Source organism: Fukomys damarensis, unplaced genomic scaffold, assembly GCF_012274545.1.
Source record: "Fukomys damarensis isolate Sample0158 unplaced genomic scaffold, DMR_v1.0_HiC HiC_scaffold_38, whole genome shotgun sequence".
NCBI lineage: Eukaryota > Metazoa > Chordata > Mammalia > Rodentia > Bathyergidae > Fukomys > Fukomys damarensis.
In genome coordinates, this window is record NW_022900950.1 from 64,982,106 (window position 1) to 65,002,078 (window position 19,973).

A 19,973-nucleotide genomic window follows, 5' to 3' on the forward strand; every position below is an offset into this window, starting at 1 on the left:
AGCGGCCTGCAGCGCAGGCTGCTTAGCGCGCTTGGGGTCAGCCGGGGCGTCGGGGGCGCCCCCTGCAGGATTGGGGGAGGGGAGGCAAACGAGAATATTAGCGAATTGGAACTTGTTGCATGGGTCGCGATGTCGTTGGGCAGACATGGATCGGCAGATGGATTCAAAGTGAAAATTCATTTTTTTCTTATAAAACAAAGGCCTTGTAAATGTTTGAAAATTCTCTTCCTCTTGGGCAGGTTTGTGACCTTGCCTTCCCGCCACAAGGAGATCGCTTTAGCAAGGGGCGTCCATCGTCACCAAGGGGCTGAACTTGTCGGTTCACCTGGGGTCAGGTGGAAGCAAGGTACAGGAGTTCTCCAGAGTGAAAGTAACCCCCCTTGGGGGGTGCGGTGGGATAAAGTCCAGGAGGCCAAAGTGGAGCCGGACTAGGCGTCACCGGCAGTGTCTCGGGCCTGTCGTGCCCAGGCAGGGCCTGGATCTCTTCCAGAAGAGGACATACTGTCTGCCAATGTGTATTTCTCATTGGAAAGTGAAAGACAATGTAAACCAAAATAACAGAGTAAATTTTCTTCTTTTACCATTCTTAAAAATTGTGTGCTAATACATGTACATTCGGGAAACAAATAACAGACTGATACACCTTTCCCAAGTTGGTAGAAAACCAAAAATTTCTAAGAACTGAAACATTTTGGGGTTGTCCACAATGTCCAGTGTCAGTAGTGGGAATTTAGCCCAAGGCCTTTGCACTGAGCTACATTATCCACCCTACTCTTTTTTTTTTTTTTAATTTTGAAGCAGTCTCCCTAAATTGCCCACCCTAGGCTTGAATTTATAATCCTTCTGCCTCCACCTGCCAAGAGTATTGGGATTACAGGCATGTGCCGCCATGCCTAGCTGTCCAGCATATTCTTTTATATAATAAAAACTACTGTTTTGCTTTCAGAGAGATAGGGTTTGGTTTTTTTTCTCCATTAAGTGCAATTTAAAGCAAACAATACAGTTACATTAATCATTGGAGTCTTGTACCTTTACATGGTATGTCTTGGTTTTTTTCATATCCCTGCCCTCCCTTCACCCCTTTCACCCTTCCCTATTTACAAAGACTTTGTTTCCATTTTTTCTTTTCCCTTATTTCCTTTCCCTTCACCTTCCCACTTTCCTTTTAGCCATTTTCTTGAGATAGGATTTTTTTAAAAAAGATAGCCCTTTTGAGGGCTATATTCTATTAGAAGAAAAAATATGAAAAGTTACATAACCAAAATAATGTGAATGACTGAAAAATATGTGGATGTCAAAAGAATATATATGTATTTGAAATGGAAAGATCTGGTAAAGTACTTGGAACTCAGTGCTCAGCTGATTTTTGCCTTGTGAGAATTTGAGTCTCTCTTACAAAGAGCTCCTGGGGTTTTTTGCAACATGGGCCAAAAAGTTGTATTTTATGTGATTTTAATTTATTTTTTAACATAATCAATAAACAGTAGAGTTGATATCCTCCATGGACAGGTATATGTGTTTGTGATCTGTACAGATTATCACATAAATCAATATTCAGGTATAAATCAGTATTCAGGTATAATTCAACTAAGAGGATGGAAGAAATCCTGAAGACTAGGATCATCAGGAAAGACTTTCAGAAAACAGGGGAATTTAAACTAGGTAGGATAGGAAAGGTGTTGTAGAGGAGAGGGATACAACAGGTGAGTAATGTCTTCGAGTTGAAAAAGTAAGCTCCAGATTTGGAAGATAAGTAAATTTTCCTAGAGGTTTGGAAAAGTGAGTGCAAGAAAATAATTTTGGAGAAACTATATTGCTGGGTAAAGAAGTCTAGACTTTGTTCCTAGGACAGTGACTCTCAAACTGGACCATAGGTCACAAGGCTTAGGAAAGCATCATTGGGCCCACGTCACTTCCACAATTTCTGATTGAGAAGGTCTGAGAATTTCCCATTTTTATCAGTTCTCAGGTGCTGCTGGTCTGGAGATGACACTTTTAAGAACTGTCCTAGGGTATGGGTGATTACTGAGGAGTCTGAGGAGAGTAAGGAGACCACATTCATATTTCAACATGAGTCCTGCTGTGAAGTCCAAGAGGAAAACAGAGAACAAGAGAAGAGCAGTGTTCCCTAAAGTTAATTAGCGCCTGCTTGCTGCCAGGTCTTGTTCCAGGCACACACTCATTTCATACTCACTGTGATACTTCTGTAGGTCTGAATGTTTTCATTTTGCATAAGGAAGAAATTGTGAGACTATGAGAGTTTACCCAGGACCATGGCTGTTCTCAGAGCCCATTAAGGCTGAGCAGATTTGAACTAGGGCAGTAGCAGTGAGAATGAATCAGAACACTTAATGGAGATGGCATATAGGAAAATAGGAGACTTCCTTTGCAAATTGAAACTTAAACATAGAATTGGGTAATCTGAGTCTTAATGGAAATGCGAGGAAAGGTGAAGTGCACAGAGAACTTTAGAGAGTTCCTGCGTGAATTGAGTCTTTGTTCTGTACTACTCTTATGTAATAAGCACTACTTAAAAGTTGCTTATTTAAAAAATTATCCTGTTCTACAAAAACTTCCTGAAAGTGTTTGGAGTGGAGACAGTAAAGCCTTTGTAGGGGTGGCGGGGGATGGTGAACCGATTCATGGCCTCTGACAGCTCATCTTCAAATAAAAAGTGATCAGCATTGAGAAGAGGAAGCACAGGCAAGTGCACTGAATGGCCTGTGTGAATTGTTCTGCACTGCAGATACTGACCTAATGCATTGATTTTGGAAATCCTGTGCGCTGCTTCTTGCCAGAGTGGTTATTGAAATTGAGAATATTCATTGGATCAATTTCCAGACAAATATCCCAACTCAGACAGGCTGCTGTGAGCAAATTTTTAATGAAGAAAACCATCCAGCTATTGAAATCAGACTTTAAAAACATCACTAATTATATATGTACTGTAAAATCTAGAAAGATGTGTTTTCAAAAATTGCAGAAATCAGTGTAATGGCATTTGTAGGCTCATTTGAAATTGTAACAAATGTTCGTTTCTTCTCTGAGCAATAAAGTGTTCTGTAGATACAAAGATAGTCATAATTTGGGAGAGACTGCCATCCTGAAAAATGACCACAGTGGAGCGTGTTGAGCAGCGTGAGACAGAGATGTGGTTAGCACATGATGGCATGAGACAGGAGAGAACTGCAGGGGCTAGGAGAGGAAGCCAGGGAACTCTCGAGGAGACACTTGAAGGCTGAGAAGGGATTTGTGAGATGACCAAGGGAGAGAAGGACGTGGGTGACAGCCACAACACGTGAGAGTGTAGCTTCTCTGAGAGCTGTGTGCAGGTGAGACTAGTTACAGCCACATGTTAGAAGTGGAAGAGGGGAAGAAAGAAGTTTGATGAACAAAAGCATTCATAAAGAGTATGTGGTGCTTTCATAATGACTGGTTTGGATGGATTGTAAATTTCATGGTATCAGGAATCCAGTGTGACTTGTGTTTCAGTGCATTCCAGGGCCTACCACACTGCCTTGCGTACTGTGAGTTCTCTATAAATAGTTACTGAGTGAATGAATGGCTGAGTCATAGGAGAACATTCTTTTTCTTTTCAGTGAAGGCAGAGGGAACCTCTTAATGTGTTTTAAGCAGAGGAGTGATATGAGTATGAGGATAAGTGACAGTGTAGAAAATGAGTTAACAGTGGTCATAAAAATGGCTGTAATAGATGGGAGTTTTTCAGGCTTACAATTGTACCACTTGGTGAGTTCGAATCTTCACTTGAAAAAATAGAAAAAAAAACCAATATTAGAGTATATCACACATAATAGGGTAAAATAATTGTTTGATGAAACTCGTGTCATTTAATGTGTGTTAATTGATGCAAACATATTTTTTCCTATAGAATGTTTAAAAGCCCATGAAACAACATGGGAGTGTCTGTGAAGAGGGAGGAATGGATATAAAAGATATTGTTGAAAAAACACAAATGTGAATTTTAAATCACTGTTCATTACATGGACACTTACATTGAAATGCTACTGTCCATGTGAATCTTTTTGCAGAGGAAGATGTGTTAGTCAGCTTTCTGTTACTATAACAAAATACCTAATATAACAACTTAAAAAGGCAGGTTTAATTTGGCTCATAGTTCTGGGGGCTTCAGTCCATGACTGGTTGGCCTTGTTGCTTCGGCTCTGTGTTGGCACAGTGTATTATGGCAGGAGAGCTACCCACTTCATGGTGAACTGGAATGAAAGAAGAAGTATGGGTTGGTGTCCTTGTAACCCCTTCGGGGCACACCACCAGTTACCTAACTTCCTCCCTCTAGGCCCCACCTCTTAAAGGTTCCATCACTTTCCCTGTACAATCATGGGCTGGGTACCAGACCTTTAACACATTCCCCTTTAAGGACATTGAAGATCTAGACCTTTGGGGGACATTTAAGAAGAAGATGCACTTACCAGCCCGTTTCAGTATTTTTTCCTACTTCATGGTTTTTGTTATATACTAATAAACTGACATTCTAGTTTACTAGACACAGCAGTGCTTTGAGGTATCTTACTGAATGTTGTAAATGCTGCAGAATTTCTCATCTGTCTTCATAGTGCTTATCCTGTGAAGTGTAGGCTGAGACCATGCTCTCAGGAATCATGAAAGTTAATTGGAAGTTTGATTTAATTATTGGCCAACTTCTTTGATTTCTCTCCATCAGAAAACAGGAAAAGATGCTTAGTTAAACGAGCAGGTCCCTGTCAACACGGTTTTGTAAATATTTTCCTCTTCTGGCTGTGATATGTACATAAGGGTAGAATGCTGCTCATAAGGCTGAATTGAACTGACTGATTAAAAATTTATGGGCTCCTATAAAATCAGTTCAGTTGGATACATTAATGGGGTTGAGTATATTATGAATTTAGTTATCAGGTGTGAAAATTCTATAGCATGAAAAGCATTTAAAATGTTTAAAAGTCTGTTCTGTCACAACACATTATTGATATTTTTAATCATATAAGTAAGCAGTACAGTATTGGTATTGCCTACTCTCAAAGGTTTATACACGAAATATAAATTAATTTTTTTAAATTTTGGCCTAAGCAAAATAGTTTTCAAATGAATAGCCATCATCATACCACATTCAAATATTAAGGATTATTTTATGTTCTATCAAGTTAATACTATAGAGATATGGATTTATGAGGTCCAGTTTTTCCCAGGTTATTCCTCTAGTTGTGAGACCTTTGTCATTCAGCCTGACCTTGGTCAATCAACCTAGCATTGCTGAGCGTCCTCATCTGTAAAATAGGATCTCCTTCACTGTGCGATTATTGTGTGGATTAGCTGAGAAGATGCATGCTCAACACCTCACACATAGTCAATAGCAAAAGATAGCCGCTTCTGTGTGCTGTTCCCATGCACTAAGAAAATCAGTCTCCAGGAAGAGTTTTGATTTTGAAAAATCTAGAATTTTATATATATATATACCTAGAGAGCTCTTTCAGTCTAGGGAAAAGAGGGGGAGGTGGTAAATGTTGTCACTGTTTTCCTGGTTCTTTGTTTTTACTTAAAGACTTTTTAAGATTTTCCTTGACATCAAAAGGTGGAGGACTTTGCCTGCAGAATAAACCTTAGGCTTGGCAGATGGTGTGGATTTTCTAAGACCAGTGTGATTAAATTGTTGTGCAAGACTATTATGTTAGATTTATCCACAATTTTATTAGGCAATTTTTATTCATCTCATTTAGGAAGCGTTAATTTGCTTGCATTATTATAAATAGATCTGGATCTCCCTCCCTCCCTTCCTCCCTTCCTTTCCCCTTTCCTCCCCTCCCCTCCCCTCCCCTTCTCTCTCAGCAGTTATGGGGATAGAACCCAGGGCCTTGACCATGCTAAGCAGATTCTCTACCACTGACCTACACCCCCAGCCCCTAAATGGACATATTTTCATCAAATAATATTCTTGCTGCTTGGTTTTGATTATTTACAAAGTTATCTTTCTGGTTTTCTTTAAGATGTTAAAGATGACTTGATTCAAAACGAGGAACTCAGAAGGCAAGGCAGAATGATTTTAGTAAAGGACCTCAGACCCCACAGATTAGTATTGTTACTGGACTCTGCAGTAGGGCAGCTACAGCATTTGCTCATGAAAGAAAAATCCTTGAGAGCTTACCTTGTGGTAAAGCACTGTGCTAGATTCAGAGGAAATAAAGAATAAAATACTGTCCTTTCTCTGCAAGGATCATCATGAAGGTGAAGGATGAAAATTGATGGGGAGAGGTCTATATATAAATTTGAAAACAGGAAGATAAATACTGTGCTTGCGAGGTGAACAGAAACTGTGGAACACTGACTAGAACAACTTAACTGCTGGAAAAGTCCAGAAACAGGCTGCATCTTGGAGGAGGTCTTAACTGAACTGAATAGATGTCAGGCAAAGAGTAGATAATATGTATTCTAGACTTTTAAGCTTATGAGGACATACATTTTTTAAAAACTTAACCGTTCTCAAAATTAGTTACTAGCACATGTACCTCAGTTATTTGAGAGAACCAATTTAACTTCAAATCTTAATGTGATTCTGATTAGAAAGTCTTCATGCATAGAAGCATAGTCAAAACTTGATTACCACTTTTTCACCTTGTACGTAATTCTTTTTACTAGGTTTTTAGGAATATGTGCTGGCTTTATGTGTAATTAGAAATCGACACATTTCGATTATCATTGTCATCCAGTGCTGGGCTACTAGGTGACACACAGTAAATGCTCAAGTATTTGCTGAGTGGATGCTGTATAATCTGTTTGGAGGTGGGATCTCTCTCCCCTTCTCAAAATACTACTTTGGGCTTGTTTGGTAACAAGAGGGAGTCGTGCTAAGACTTATTAATTAAAGGATGCATTTTAAATAGTTTTAATTTGTTATTAGACTACGTATGACAACATCTCCCTGTAGGACAACAGGCCTAGATATGGTAGTAAGAATGTTCTGTGTCCTGACAGTATTTCCTCATTCTCTGTTTTTTAGCTCCTCATACCAACCGAAAATGGTTCTTGTTCACTTTGGAAGATGGGCAGAGTTACTAATATGTATTTCCCTTTTAGCCAAAGGTTCTCATTCCCTCTCCCTCTTCCTCTCTCTCTCTCTCTGTTCCCTCCCCCAAACCCTTCCCCTCTTTCCCTCTAAACTCAATTTATTAAGAAGAAATGCCATACAGAGACAAAAGGCCTGGTCCTGCCACTGCCTATGGCTGTACTCATTCTTTCTTGGTTTTCCTTTCTGTTAATTGAAATTAATAGCAGTCATATTGCCCTCATGGAATGGGAGGATAAGGTGAAATAAAGTATCTGAAAGTGGTTTATAAACTCTGTAAAACTCCAGGCAAATAGAAAATGAAATAAGTTCAAATCAGCAGCGGGTTGTTTTTGTTGTTGTTGTTGTTGTTTTGTTTTTCAAGCAAATGCAGTTCTCCAGGCTCCATATCAAGCCCGGAACATTCTAACGGGGATGAGAAGGTCTTGAATCTGCATTCTTTCCATCCCTTCATGCCTTGCCTGAGTCCAAGTCCTCCTCATCTCCTTTGCTTCCTTGCTAGGGGTCCTTGCTAGGACTTCCTAAACTGGGCTCCTGTTTTGCCTGGGTCTGGTCACTGAGCCTCTCCCACTACTCCTAGACTTATATCTCAAACAAAGCTGATTGTTTGACCTCCACAAAGATCTGTGTGTCCCACAGACAGAAGCTTATTTATATTCTGGTCCAGCTTCATCCCCATCACCATTTCTATTACTCATGTCTTCTGCCTCACAATTTTTTTTCACTTTTCTCTACTATGACAAGGAAGAGTCTTAAGTTCCTACTCTGAGTTTTCATCCCTTCTCAGTTTGTGTTCTTTCAAACTCAGCCCTGACATTGACTCCTCTGTGCCGTGAACTCTCCCTGGAGCATTAGCTCCTGTAACCTTGTCTGTGCCCACAGAGATATGGTTCTTCCTTTAGGCTTCGTATACTTTATTCTGTGAGCTCTGGAAGTACAGTACTGGAATTATGTTGTTTGAGATGGGGTAATAGAGCATCCCATGTAAGAAGATGGAGTGGATTGAATGGTGGCCTCCAAAACCATATGTCCATGTCTAATGCCTGGAACTGTGAATGTGGCCTGATTTGGAAAGAGTTTGTTTTTTTGTTTTTTTTCCGGGGATTGAACTTGGGTCCTTGAGCTTGCAAGGCAGGCCACCGAACCGCTGAGCTAAATCCCCGGCGCTGGAAAGAGTTTTTTGATGGCATTCAGTGGCTAATTCTATCATGATATTTGATAATTTGTTACAGCAGACCTAGGGAACACAAGGTTACAAGGTAAAATGGCTGGAACGTTAATCCACTGTAATTACCCTCAATACAATTGCTTTTATTCTTATCTCCTATCTCAGGATCTGGTAAACAGTGTGTGTTCAGAAAATAATAGTTGAATAAAAACACAGGTTTTGCCTATGCACTTCTAGACTTAATGGGTGGTGGTGATATTGATGAGAATTGTGTCCAAAGGTGGTATTGAAAAAGACCTTCGAAGATAGATCCCCTCTTAAGTTTTAAAAGTGACTTTTTGTGTTTATATGAAGGCACTAGTAGATGTTTTAATTTTTTTGAAAAATATTTGTGTATTTTAACTAAATTATCCTTTTAGAGTAAGACTAAGTTTGTACAAATAGAAATTATAATGACTCCCTCAAAATACAAAAAGAATATTGTCTTTGGAAAATTGAAGAGCAGTTATAGTTTTACCAATTAAAATAAATTACATCTTCATTGTCTTTAATAGAATGTTTATTAGCCAACATTAATTTTATACTTGGTTTTGAAGTACCACTTAGAGAAGTACCTTCATGCAATAAAGTAATGTATTTCAGTGTGCCACAGGGTACAGGGAAACCAAAATTTACAAATAATCAGAAACCCAAACTGGGTAGGTTTTATGTATCTGTGTATAAATCTCAGCTTGCCAGTGGAAGTTAAGTCTGTGACCTGATTATTACTAATGCCATGTAAATTGGTATTACAACAATAAAAGCTAATGTTAACTGAGCTCTCACTCTGGACTAGGCACTGCTCTGGGCTTTTTGCATGAATTAAGTTGTTTTGTTTTCACCATCAGCAGTTACCCAGTTCTCTTACCAGTCCTCTTTACTCAAGAGAAAGTTGAAGCGCAAAGTGATTAAGCCAATTGCCCAAGGACATGATAGTTTAAGTCTTACCGCAGAGACTGAGTAGCAGGGTTCCTAACCTCTGCTCTCCCATAACCCAGTACTGCAACGCAGCTTATTTGTTATCTAACACAGTTTGAAGTTGCACTGGGTAAAGGGTCCTCATCCAATTCCATAGTGGTTCAAACCTGAATGTGCTTCCCTACAGATTCTGACAGGTGGGGCTGGAAACATGCGTGCTTCATAAGCACAGTCTGGTTCTGAGCATACTCGGAGGTAACACTTCACAGTAAGGCGTATTGCTGTTGATTGGGTGCTTCAGCCAGATCATTCAGGACGAGTCTATTCAGGATATATGTATCTAAGCCTGTGCCTCCATCGCCACCCTGCTAATCACATTTCTTTTGTAGTGAATGAATGAATGAAAGGCCAGCCTTCAAGGGATTCTTTTCAAAGAAACCTTTTCAGAATTGGGTGTGTTGAGCAGAGGAAATTGTGAAGACGAATATAAGAAAAAGCACAACAGAAAATATGTACCCTAATGAGGTTTTGGTATATTTGGTTTTTGTTTATAAGGACATTTTAATGTACATTTCACTTCACAAAAGAATAACAGTTTTGTGATTTGGGTTACTCTTAATATCAACTGTGGCCAAGGAAGGAATCTTCTCTTTTAAATTTAGTAAGAAAATTCATTCATTTGTGTGGCCAAGAACTTTGATTATGTGTCTTCTAGAATATGAGAAAACGCTATGCTTTCCATTTCACTGCTTTGGAATTGTAGTAGTCCATTGAACTGAAAAAATAATGTTTTTCTTTCTTCTAGGGAGGTCACAAGTCACACTGAGTCCAAAAACACCCAGGGTTTTCTTCATTTGCAAACAAAATGAATATTCCCATGTTGCTGCTGCGTCCTCACCAGCATTTCCTAAAAGGCCTTTTCAGGATACCCTTCCATCATTACCACTTCCTGTTTCATGCAAGTACTCATCTCGGATCAGGGATCCTGTGTGCTCAGCCATTTAAGTCTCTTGGACTCCATTGTGCAAAATGGATGCTGCCGCCAAATGGTTTAAGGAGAAAATTTTGTGTCCAAGCAACCTTTCAGGACCACACAGAAGGACTTTCTGATAAAGAACAAAGATTTGTAGATAAACTTTATATTGGTTTAATCCGAGGGCAAAGGGCCTGCTTAGCGGAGGCCATAACTCTCGTAGAATCAACTCACAACAGGAAAAAGGAATTAGCCCAGGTGCTTCTTCAGAAAGTATTAAGCCACCACCGAGAACAAGAGCAGCGAAATAAAGGAAAGCCACTAGCATTTCGAGTGGGTCAGTTCTTTTCTTCTTTTAATTCAGTAAATATTTTTCTAAATTCTCTCTGCTTTCAGAATAATCCTAAATAATTTGCAATCTAATTTTTTTTCCTAGGGGGATGGGTTTTGAATGCCATCATTTTTGCAAATACTAACCTTGATACATTGAAAAAATTGCCATGCCTGTTTGAACCAAGAATAGAAATATTCACAAGAACTATTAACCGGTTTACTCCTTTATTTCAATAGTCGTTCTGTTGAGTAGTCAGATTGAATTCCTGTTTTTGTAGTAGTATATCAAAACTATAATTATCCTAATCCCATTTTAACATTGAATTTCTTTGCCATTTTCTTAGTCTTTCTAAGGGCAAGTAATTTAAATATGTTTGGCCAGCAGGAATTCAGCAAGGCAGTTTTGAGTGGAATATGAGCATCCCATGATGGTGAACCGGGTTATCTGACTTGAAATGCTGGTTGAAGTACAGAAATTTTATGGGAAATGAGTAAATACTTGTAAAAATGGACATTGCGATACACTTTTATATCATAGCTTATTGCCAACGTAGGGACTCAAACCTCCTGTTTTTTAGAGTAATGCATATAAATGATTTAAAGGTAATTTCAAAACTACCTCATCAACACATATTTATGCCAGTCCACATTTGTTAGACTTCTTGGTCTCCCACCCTCATTGAGTATGACATAGGGTGTTAGTAATCTTTATGTGCCACAGGCAGAGAAAATAGCAGATTTCCAAAGAGAAAACCCCAGTTATGATGAAATATCTCCTCACTCGGTTTTAGAGAATCCTGGAAGAGAAAATGTCCCTGAAATGACTGGGGTTAACTTAGCAGTGCACACGTAACTATAGTACCATTGTGGTTCTTCCAGCCTGCTCTTATGAGGCCAGACAAACCTGTGTCTTTATTGTAGTCATTTTATCACCATTATAAGTAGAAGCAACAAATGATTTTTTAGCACCTATAAAGGAATTTAAGACAGCAGTTTTCCCTGAGAATTGTAGTAAGGAGCAAAAAGCATGCCATATACTTTATCTACTTTTGAATATAGGTAAGTACCTGTATTTTATACATTTTTTTGAATTACATGTACATGTTTCTTGTGCCATACATTTTTGTGCCACACCCTGTTCTAAACATATTGCAAACATTAATTCATCTAATTCTTAAAAGAACTTGTGTGGAGAATGCTGAGGCACAGAAGATTAAGTAACTTGGCTAAGGTCATAGAGCTCATAAGAGGTAGAACTGGATGAAGAATCTGCTGACTGGGCCAGGGATTTAGCTCAGTGGTTCTGCCACCTGCCAATCCAAGTTCAATCTCCAGTACCAAAAAAAAAACAACCAACAACAATAAGAAACTGGCCCCAGGGTTTGCTCTTTTACCTGCTGTGCCTGGCTTTCCAGGTAGGGCACTTTTCTGCCTTTCTTACCACAAATTAGTTTTTTTCAAGATTTTGAAAAATATCTATATAAATGAGTCTTGGCGTTCTGAGTGAGATAAAGAACAAAATGATCCTTTATAAGTAGAAAATTACTCAATCACTGGGAATGTTTAGAGTAATGAGTTGTTTTTCCAATGGGCAGTTAAAGTAGACAGAATTGGGGCAGGTAAAATAATTACCCATCATGATGAGAGTTGGTCAGATGTAAAATTCAGCACATTAAAATATAGGCAGTGAAATGTGACCAAAAAGATCTACAATGCAGCAAAAAAGCACAGCACATTTAAAAAAATTTTTTTTGGATACTGGGGATCGAACTACATTTTTTAATTTTTAAAAATTAAATTTGTAAATACAATCTCAGAATTCTTTCCTTTCTTTCTCTGCATCACTCAGAAATAAAAGATGGATTTTCATTTATTGCTTTAAGACATGTTAAAATACATTGATGGTTTTTTTTTAATAAATTAAGGGAAGTAGAAAATAGTTTAATGTATTATTCAGCAAAACGGGTCATAGAGCCGAGTTCATTTATTCCATTAAATTAGAAGGTCTCTTTTCACTGTAGGATTGTCTGGGCCCCCTGGTGCTGGAAAATCAACATTTATAGAGTATTTTGGAAAAATGCTTACTGAGAGAGGGCACAAATTATCTGTGCTAGCCGTGGACCCTTCTTCCTGCACTACTGGTGGTGAGTGTGGCTAATTCTTTTTTAATTGCAGAGCTTTTACATGTTCCATGTAACAGTTTAGAGGAAATTTGCACAGTTGGGTCAGTTTGGCTGGTTGAGTTTGGTCTTCCTGAAAGCAGGGAGTTCTCCCAGGTGAGTAGTTGGGGAGCAGTGAACTCTACAGGGGAAGGTGCTTGTGGGTTGCTCCATGGGTAGAGAACTGGGAAAACAGGTGCCAGAAGTTGAAGATGATCAAAGGCAGATTGTATGTGCCATTCAGAAACTGTTCCTTATTCATTATTTTCCTCATGTTGTAGTATCTCTTCTCCTACCTTTAAAAAAACCCTGCTGCTGTTTACAGCTTGTCACCTGTTTATATTATATGTCTAGTGAAACAGAAAGCTCTGAGAGGGACCATGTAATAAATTGCTGTTCCCCCTACAGCACTTAGCAGAGTGCAATGTACACTGCATGGTGTTCCGCAATTACTTACTGATTTGAGGTCGTGCAATCACTCAAGCTTAATTTGCAGCTCATCAGAGATAAAATGAATATAAACTTAGTTTCCCTAAGGATCATTTTAAGAAAACATAAAGCATGCTATATGGACACTCAGGTTTTTCTTCTCTTACCCTTCTGTATGATTTAAGCTTCTCATATTATAGTTATTCATTCACTTATCAAATATTGAGTGCCTTCTCTGGGTGAGGTATTATACACACAAGGTACAGTGTTGTAAAATGATGAATAAGATAGTGCTCTTGGCCTTATGGGGCCTTACTTCTTATGAGGGAAGCAGAGGAATAAACATAAGCATTTCAGTGTAGCATGTGTTGTGAAGGAAGGAAATGCAGGAAGCTGTGTTTGTTTGCTTACTGTGGTATTCTGCAGGATGGAACTATTTTATGGGCCTTAGGTCAGTAGAGAGAAATTAGCATTCACTGAGAAATCTAGCTTGTAGCCTTCAAAAGTTTTTGATTCACTATAATAATAAGTTAACGAAATCGAATTTATACTCATAAGGTTCAAGACCAAATTCATGCCAAGGAGTTCTCTAATTTAATTTTTATAGTTTAAGAACTTTGTTAAAGGTAAATGCTTTAATGAAGGATTTTTAAAATGTGATCCTCATTTTTCACATAGGTAGGTGGAAAAGGCATCCCCCCCTTCATGGTATTTTAGAATATTTGCATTAGAAAAAGAAAATAATAGCTTGAGGGGCAGTAATTGATAGCCAGATGAGATTATAAAACAGTCTATGATTAAAGTTGCTTACTGCATGGTTCCTGTTCTTTCTCAAGCCAGAAGTGATTTAAAAAATAGGTAGGCTTTGAAAGAAAAATATACATGAAGATAAACAGGACACTCTAAATATAAATTTCTACCATATGCATTACACACATTTGACAAAAAGCACTAAATGAAAGTTTGAGGAGCATTCATTTTTTTGAAACCTCCCTAAGGGACTGCAACTAAGTTTTGGATTCTCTAGCAGAGACAATTATATGGGAGAGTAATTTCCTAATGTGTGGTTCAACGTGGTAGCATCTCTAGGATAATAATTGAAAGTACAGCTTTGGCAGATTGTGGACTTCCACAGAGATGATTTCATGCAGAAAATTACTTGCATAAAAAGTTTTGTGAAATTAAAAAAAGCAGTCGAAGTACAAGGTTGATGTGAGCTGTTGAAGTGGAACTTGTGAGTAGACTCTGAAGTACAGAGAAAAGAGCATGACTTTAAGGAACTTTTCAATCCTTAGCAGCAGCTTCTTTCGGAAAAGTGGCATAGTGAAAATAAATATTCAAGCTGTAATAGCACCACGCCTTCTCATGTAATTATATGGCTAAAGGAAAGTAGGAAAAGGTAGGATTAGTACCAGAGCTGTGATTCTTCTAGAATTTGCAGGTGTTCATGTTTGCCAAAATACTGCAATAATGAACAACTATAGCCAGTTCCATTCCATGGTTGAATGCCCACTGTGAATGGTTTTATAGCATTCCATGTGCAGTGTCTAGAAGATAGGGTCCTATAGATAAAGAGACTTATTTCAAAGCATGATTTCTAAACCTTGATGCTAGTAACATTTGGGACCAGATATTTCTTTGTTGTGTGTGGCTGTCCTGTAAACTGAAGATGCTTAGCAGCATCCCTGCCCTCTAATCAATAGGTGCCAGTGGCATCCAACCTCACGGGTGACAGGTAAATATGTCTCTAGACATTGCCAGATTTCCTAGAAAGAGGAGGAAAATTTGCACCTGCTTGACAGTCACTGTGTGAAATAAATGAAAAATGCAGACACGAAACCCGAAAGTATATTGTTTGAGTATTGTTGTATCCATTCATGTGGCTTGCTTTGCATAGGCTCCAAAATTGCTAGCTAGTAAAGTATTGGAAGCAGCAGGCTAGGTGGAAGGGTGGCTTAAAGGTGCATTTGCATAGCTTTACTTAAGGCTGAGCAAAGGTCATTTGTACAAATAAAAGAATGGGGAGTAAAGACAGTATTAACAGAAAGGGGAGAGATAGCAAAGTTGTCTTCTGCCCTCCAGGATACTGGCAGATTCCATAGCACTTACTGCACTGCAGAAATCCACAGAGATGAGCATGAGATGAGAAACTTCCAGAAAGATCATATGAAGGAGTGAGGACTTCAACTGAGCTTTGTAAGACAGATAAATTCTGTGTTTTTGTCATTCACAGGCTGTGAAGTACACAATCTATTTCTAGTATATAATTACATTTGAATCTCATCGTGGCTCAGTATTCTCGTTCTGTGGCTAAGGAAAGGAGGGTTTCAAGAAAGGTAAAGTGACCTCCCAAACTGAATAGCCAGGAATGGTGGAACCAGGATGTAAAGTGTGGGCTTCAGACTTGGAAGATTAGCATTGAGAAGACAGAAGCGATATCTCTAGTTTTAAGAATGAGGAGAAGGGAAGGACGTAAGCACACCAGTGTTAAGATAGCGGTAAAGGAGCCACTTGGGATGAATTGGAGAATTGGTTTGGGATGGGCAGAAGTTAAACTTGGACAGGTAAGGTGGGGCTGGGTTTTCAAGGCCTTCCGTACTAGGCTGAAGGGTCTAGGCTTGAATCTCTGGTAAGTGGGAAGCCCTTGTAGGTTTTAAAGGGCTTGGAATGTTAAAAAAATTAATCCAATATGACTGAGTTGGAGGAATGCTCAATAAAAATGCAATACAGGTTGAGATTGTTAGGGAAATGTCATAAATCATATCCCCTTGGAACTGGCTGATTGATAATTGGTCCTTACAACTGTTCCGTGATCACAAAATATAACTGTGTGCTTTAGGGTCACTGTTAGGTGATAAGACCAGAATGACTGAGTTATCAAGAGACATGAATGCATACATCAGGCCATCTCCTACCAGTGGGACTCTCGGAGGTGTGACAAGGACCACAAATGAAGCCATCCTGTTATGTGAAGGAGGGGGATATGACATCATTCTTATTGAAACTGTAGGTGAGTGTATTCTATTTCATAAAATATAAAATGGTATTATAATGGATACTATATAAAGATGAGTAACACCGTACCTTCGTTTTGTTCATTCAGCAGACTTACTAAAGGTGGCCCCATAGGAAATACTAGTTTATATTATATAGTTCCTAACATCAAAGAGCTTACCATGTAAAGGGTAAAAGTAAGCTGTGTGTCTGGATAACTGTTGCATAAAATGGTATTTTATATGTGGCAGAGTCTCAAGAGCAGTAAGCATTAGGATGAGCTATGTAAGCAAAGCACAGTGCCTATTTTGTGTAAGCACATTTCACATGTCTACAATATTTCCTACAAAAACTAAGGTGGTTGGGTATCCTTCGATTATGTAGCTATGCAGCAGTACCCTGGTTCACAGACTCAATTCTTTCCACAACTCTGGTCACAGGATTCATTCCATGATTGTGGTTGCAACTGAAATGCAAGGGTAACACTATATTTTATTCCATTTTTGGATCCTAAGCACTTAACTATATGCAATGAAGACACTGAAACAAACACCTCAAGAAATTCACATATTTGGGGAGAGGCAGTCTGTTATGCTACTGTGTGATAAATGTTTGTAATACAGCCTAACTCGACTGGCGGGAATTGGTGCAGATTTCATAGAGGAGGTGACAGCTGAACTCAGTTTTGAAGGAAGAATTCGTGTTGAAGTGTGAGATAAAGAGCGTTTGCCGAGACAGAAGAGTGAGAAAATGTGACTTACGGTGTAGGGCAGCTGGCGCCGGATTCGTAGAGCACGAGTGTGAGGGAGATGTTTGGAGCAGTAGCCAGGGACTGATCATCGAGGACTTTAGATACTGTGCCAAGGAGTTTAGATTGCTCTGAAAAGGGGGAGGATACAAAGAAGAGTAAGAGCAGATACGTGATTTGGAAATATCCCTGGCAACAGAAAATAGAGTGATTAGAAGAACAGCTAAATGCAGGGAAGCAGTTAGGAAATGTTGAATCGAAGGAAGAAACAGCGGGGCTCTGAACACAGCAGAGGAATGGGAATGGAGAAAATGAGAGTAAGTAAAAGAAAACATGAGGGGAAGTGGCAGGACTTCATCTTGGTTAGATATAAGAGACGAGGAATTAGCCAGGTGTGGTGGCCCATGCCTAGAATCCCAGAACTCTGGGAGGCTGAGATAGGAGGATTATGAGTTTGAGCCCAGCTGGGGCAACTCAGGGACTTAGCAAGACTCTGTTTAAATAAATAGATCAAAGGCTTGGGGTGTGGCTCAGTGTAAAGGCCTTGCATCCAATCTTCCATACAAAAAGGATGGTGGCTAGGGGTGGGGGTGGGGGGGGTTGAAGATAATAGATAATGCTATGGAAAGGGAAATTTGGAGAGGGGAAAATAATGAGTTCATATGGGACCATATTAAGTGTGAAGTGTTTATTATATGTCCACGTAATGGTGCGTCTTGAGAAAGAAATGAGAAGAAATTACAGATTTTATTTTTACCAACATAATATAGTTTGGTGCATCAAGAATTTGGTCCAGATAAACTGGGAAAAAATATGGGGCAAAAATGAGACATCGATAGCCACATTAGTTTGCTAGGAACAGCATAAGGTACTACAGACTGAGTGGCTTAAACTACAGAAATTTATTTTCTCATAGTTCTGAAAGTCCAGGATGAAGGTACCAGCAGGATTGCTTTCTTCTGAGGCCTCTTTCTTTGGTTTGCAGATGGCTGCCTCCTTGCCATGTGCTCACACAGACATTCCTCTATGCAGTGCTCCCTGGAGTCTCTTCCTCTTCTTAGAAGTCCCCAGTCCTATTAAATCCTTCCAGCATTATCTGATTCTTTAGGGGCCCTACCTCTAAATACAATCACAGGGAGGGTTAGGGTTTCAACAGAGGAACTGGGGAGGTGGGGGCAGGCATAATTCAGCCCCCAACAGTAGCCAGGACTTAGATTTAGAAACTTCACCATTTGTGTTTGGGTGGAGCAAGAGTTTCCTGAAGGAAAGTCACACAGTCAAAGGAGAAAGTAGTACAAAAATCCAGCATAGGGGCTGAGGGTGTAGCTCAGTGGTAGAACACTTGCCTAGACTGCTCAAGGCCTTGGGTTCCATACACAGCATGGCAACAAACAAAACAGTAGCAAAAACAGCCCAAGACATGTTACCTGGAAGTTACATTTAGCTATAAGAGAGGTTATTTTCTTGTAAATAAAATATTTCAAAACTGTTTTTGTCTGCTCTCCCTTCAACACACTTAGTTTCCATCCTCAAGGTTGCTCATGGTTAAAAGATAGCTGATGAAGCTGTAACAGAAACATCTCTGATTTACTAGACAAGATAGTGCCCACCTGTAATCCCAGTACTGGGGGCCTGAGGCAGGAGGATTGCCATGAGTTTGAGGCCAGCCTGGGGTACATAGTTCAGTGTCAACCTGAACTGCATAGCAAGACCCTATCTCAAAAAAAAAAAAAAATGAAAGAAAGGAAGGAAGAAAGGAAGGAAGGAAGATAGGAAGATAGGAAAATAGGTGTCTGTTCTAGGTAGAAGGAGTGGGGGCAGTAAGAAAGCAGGAAGGGGTAAGAGGAGAGTTGTACCTACCAGCTGGGTTGGCCTTCTTTAAAGAACACTCCTGGAAACCCCATCCACTGAGTTGCTTTCTCTCCTTACTCATTGCCAGCTAAAAGGGAACCTTGTGAGTATAGTCTTTCATCTGATACATGCGCACGCCCGTTAAGATAGGAGTAAGGAAATAGGGAAGATACTGCATGGGCAACCAGAAGCCTAGGAAGGAGAGCATCTCCGGAGCAGTTTCAATGGAGCAGGGGATGTGGAAACCAGATTTAAGTGGGTTGAAATTAATGTGAAGTGGACTGAGTGAGCATCAATTAGTTTTTTCCAGAAACTTGACTGTAAAGAGAAAGTGAGAAATATAGTGATGGTTGAAGAAACATGCGAGATGTTGTCTGGTTTGGCTTTAAGATGAGAAAGACTTGGACAGTTTGTACAGTTTGCTGAAGAACGAGAGCCTGGAGACAAAGGAGGAGTTAAAGACAAAAAACAAACGAGGGCCCAGGGGAGGAGGAAGGAGTGAAATTTTCATCTTTGGCAATCTTCTCACACCAAGGCTGTAGGATAGCCAGCGAGGTTGAGCTTGTATTGGTATCTATCTGCAGGTGCCAGGCAGACAGGCACAAGGCGAAGAAGTGCTTCCTTTGTTTCCTCTGTAGGTGCCACTGTTTATGTAGTTATCGTTAAGTGAGGAGATCATGGGCAGGTGAGTGTTTGTAATGGCTGCTGTGACAAATGGGAAAGGAAGCTACCTGAGGACATTTGAAGGGCTTGCTTTTACTAAGAAGCAAGGAAGATGTACCACATGCTGAAGGCCATGGCCCTTACGGGCATCTGTCCACGGTTGAGTGATTTCTGCAGCATGCATCAAGAGGGAGAATACATGTATTGGTCCATCATGCAGTTTGCAGGGTGGGATTAAGGATGGGAAAGGTAAAACAGACAAAAGTATTGGCAGGGGTAAATTCAGATTTCATTAGAGGGAAGCCAAGAAAGAGCTTTCGAAGTAAGGAGAGAAAGGAGGTCTCTCAGATATCCATTCAGTCCAAGAATAGGCCTAGTGGTGAAAAGGGAAGGGAGAACAACTGGTTTACTTAGAGGTGAGATAGTGGCATTCAGTAAATTCTTCAGAGGAGGGGTATTTTGGTTTAAATATATCTCCCAAAAGTTCGTATGTTGGAAAATTAATCACCAAATTCCTTTGTTAATAACATTTGGAGATGGGGCCTTTGCAAGGTAATTGGGATGAGATAATGAAAGTGGGACCCTCATGAGTGGCCTTTTTTTTTTTTTTTTTTTTTTTTTTTTTT

The 19,973-nt window shown here is 39.5% G+C and overlaps 1 protein-coding gene across 1 annotated transcript in view; it reads left to right on the forward strand.

Annotated features, from left to right (window-relative positions):
• The first annotated feature begins 67 nt into the window (after positions 1 to 67).
• Positions 68 to 19,973, forward strand: part of Mmaa (metabolism of cobalamin associated A) — a 25,277-nt gene continuing 5,371 nt past the window's right edge. The window contains exons 1-4 of the mRNA XM_010610939.3: positions 68 to 346; positions 10,003 to 10,507; positions 12,525 to 12,647; positions 15,931 to 16,101. Coding sequence (XP_010609241.1) covers positions 10,063 to 10,507; positions 12,525 to 12,647; positions 15,931 to 16,101 — 739 coding nt within the window. The 5' untranslated portion in view covers positions 68 to 346; positions 10,003 to 10,062. The remainder of the gene's footprint in view (positions 347 to 10,002; positions 10,508 to 12,524; positions 12,648 to 15,930; positions 16,102 to 19,973) is intronic.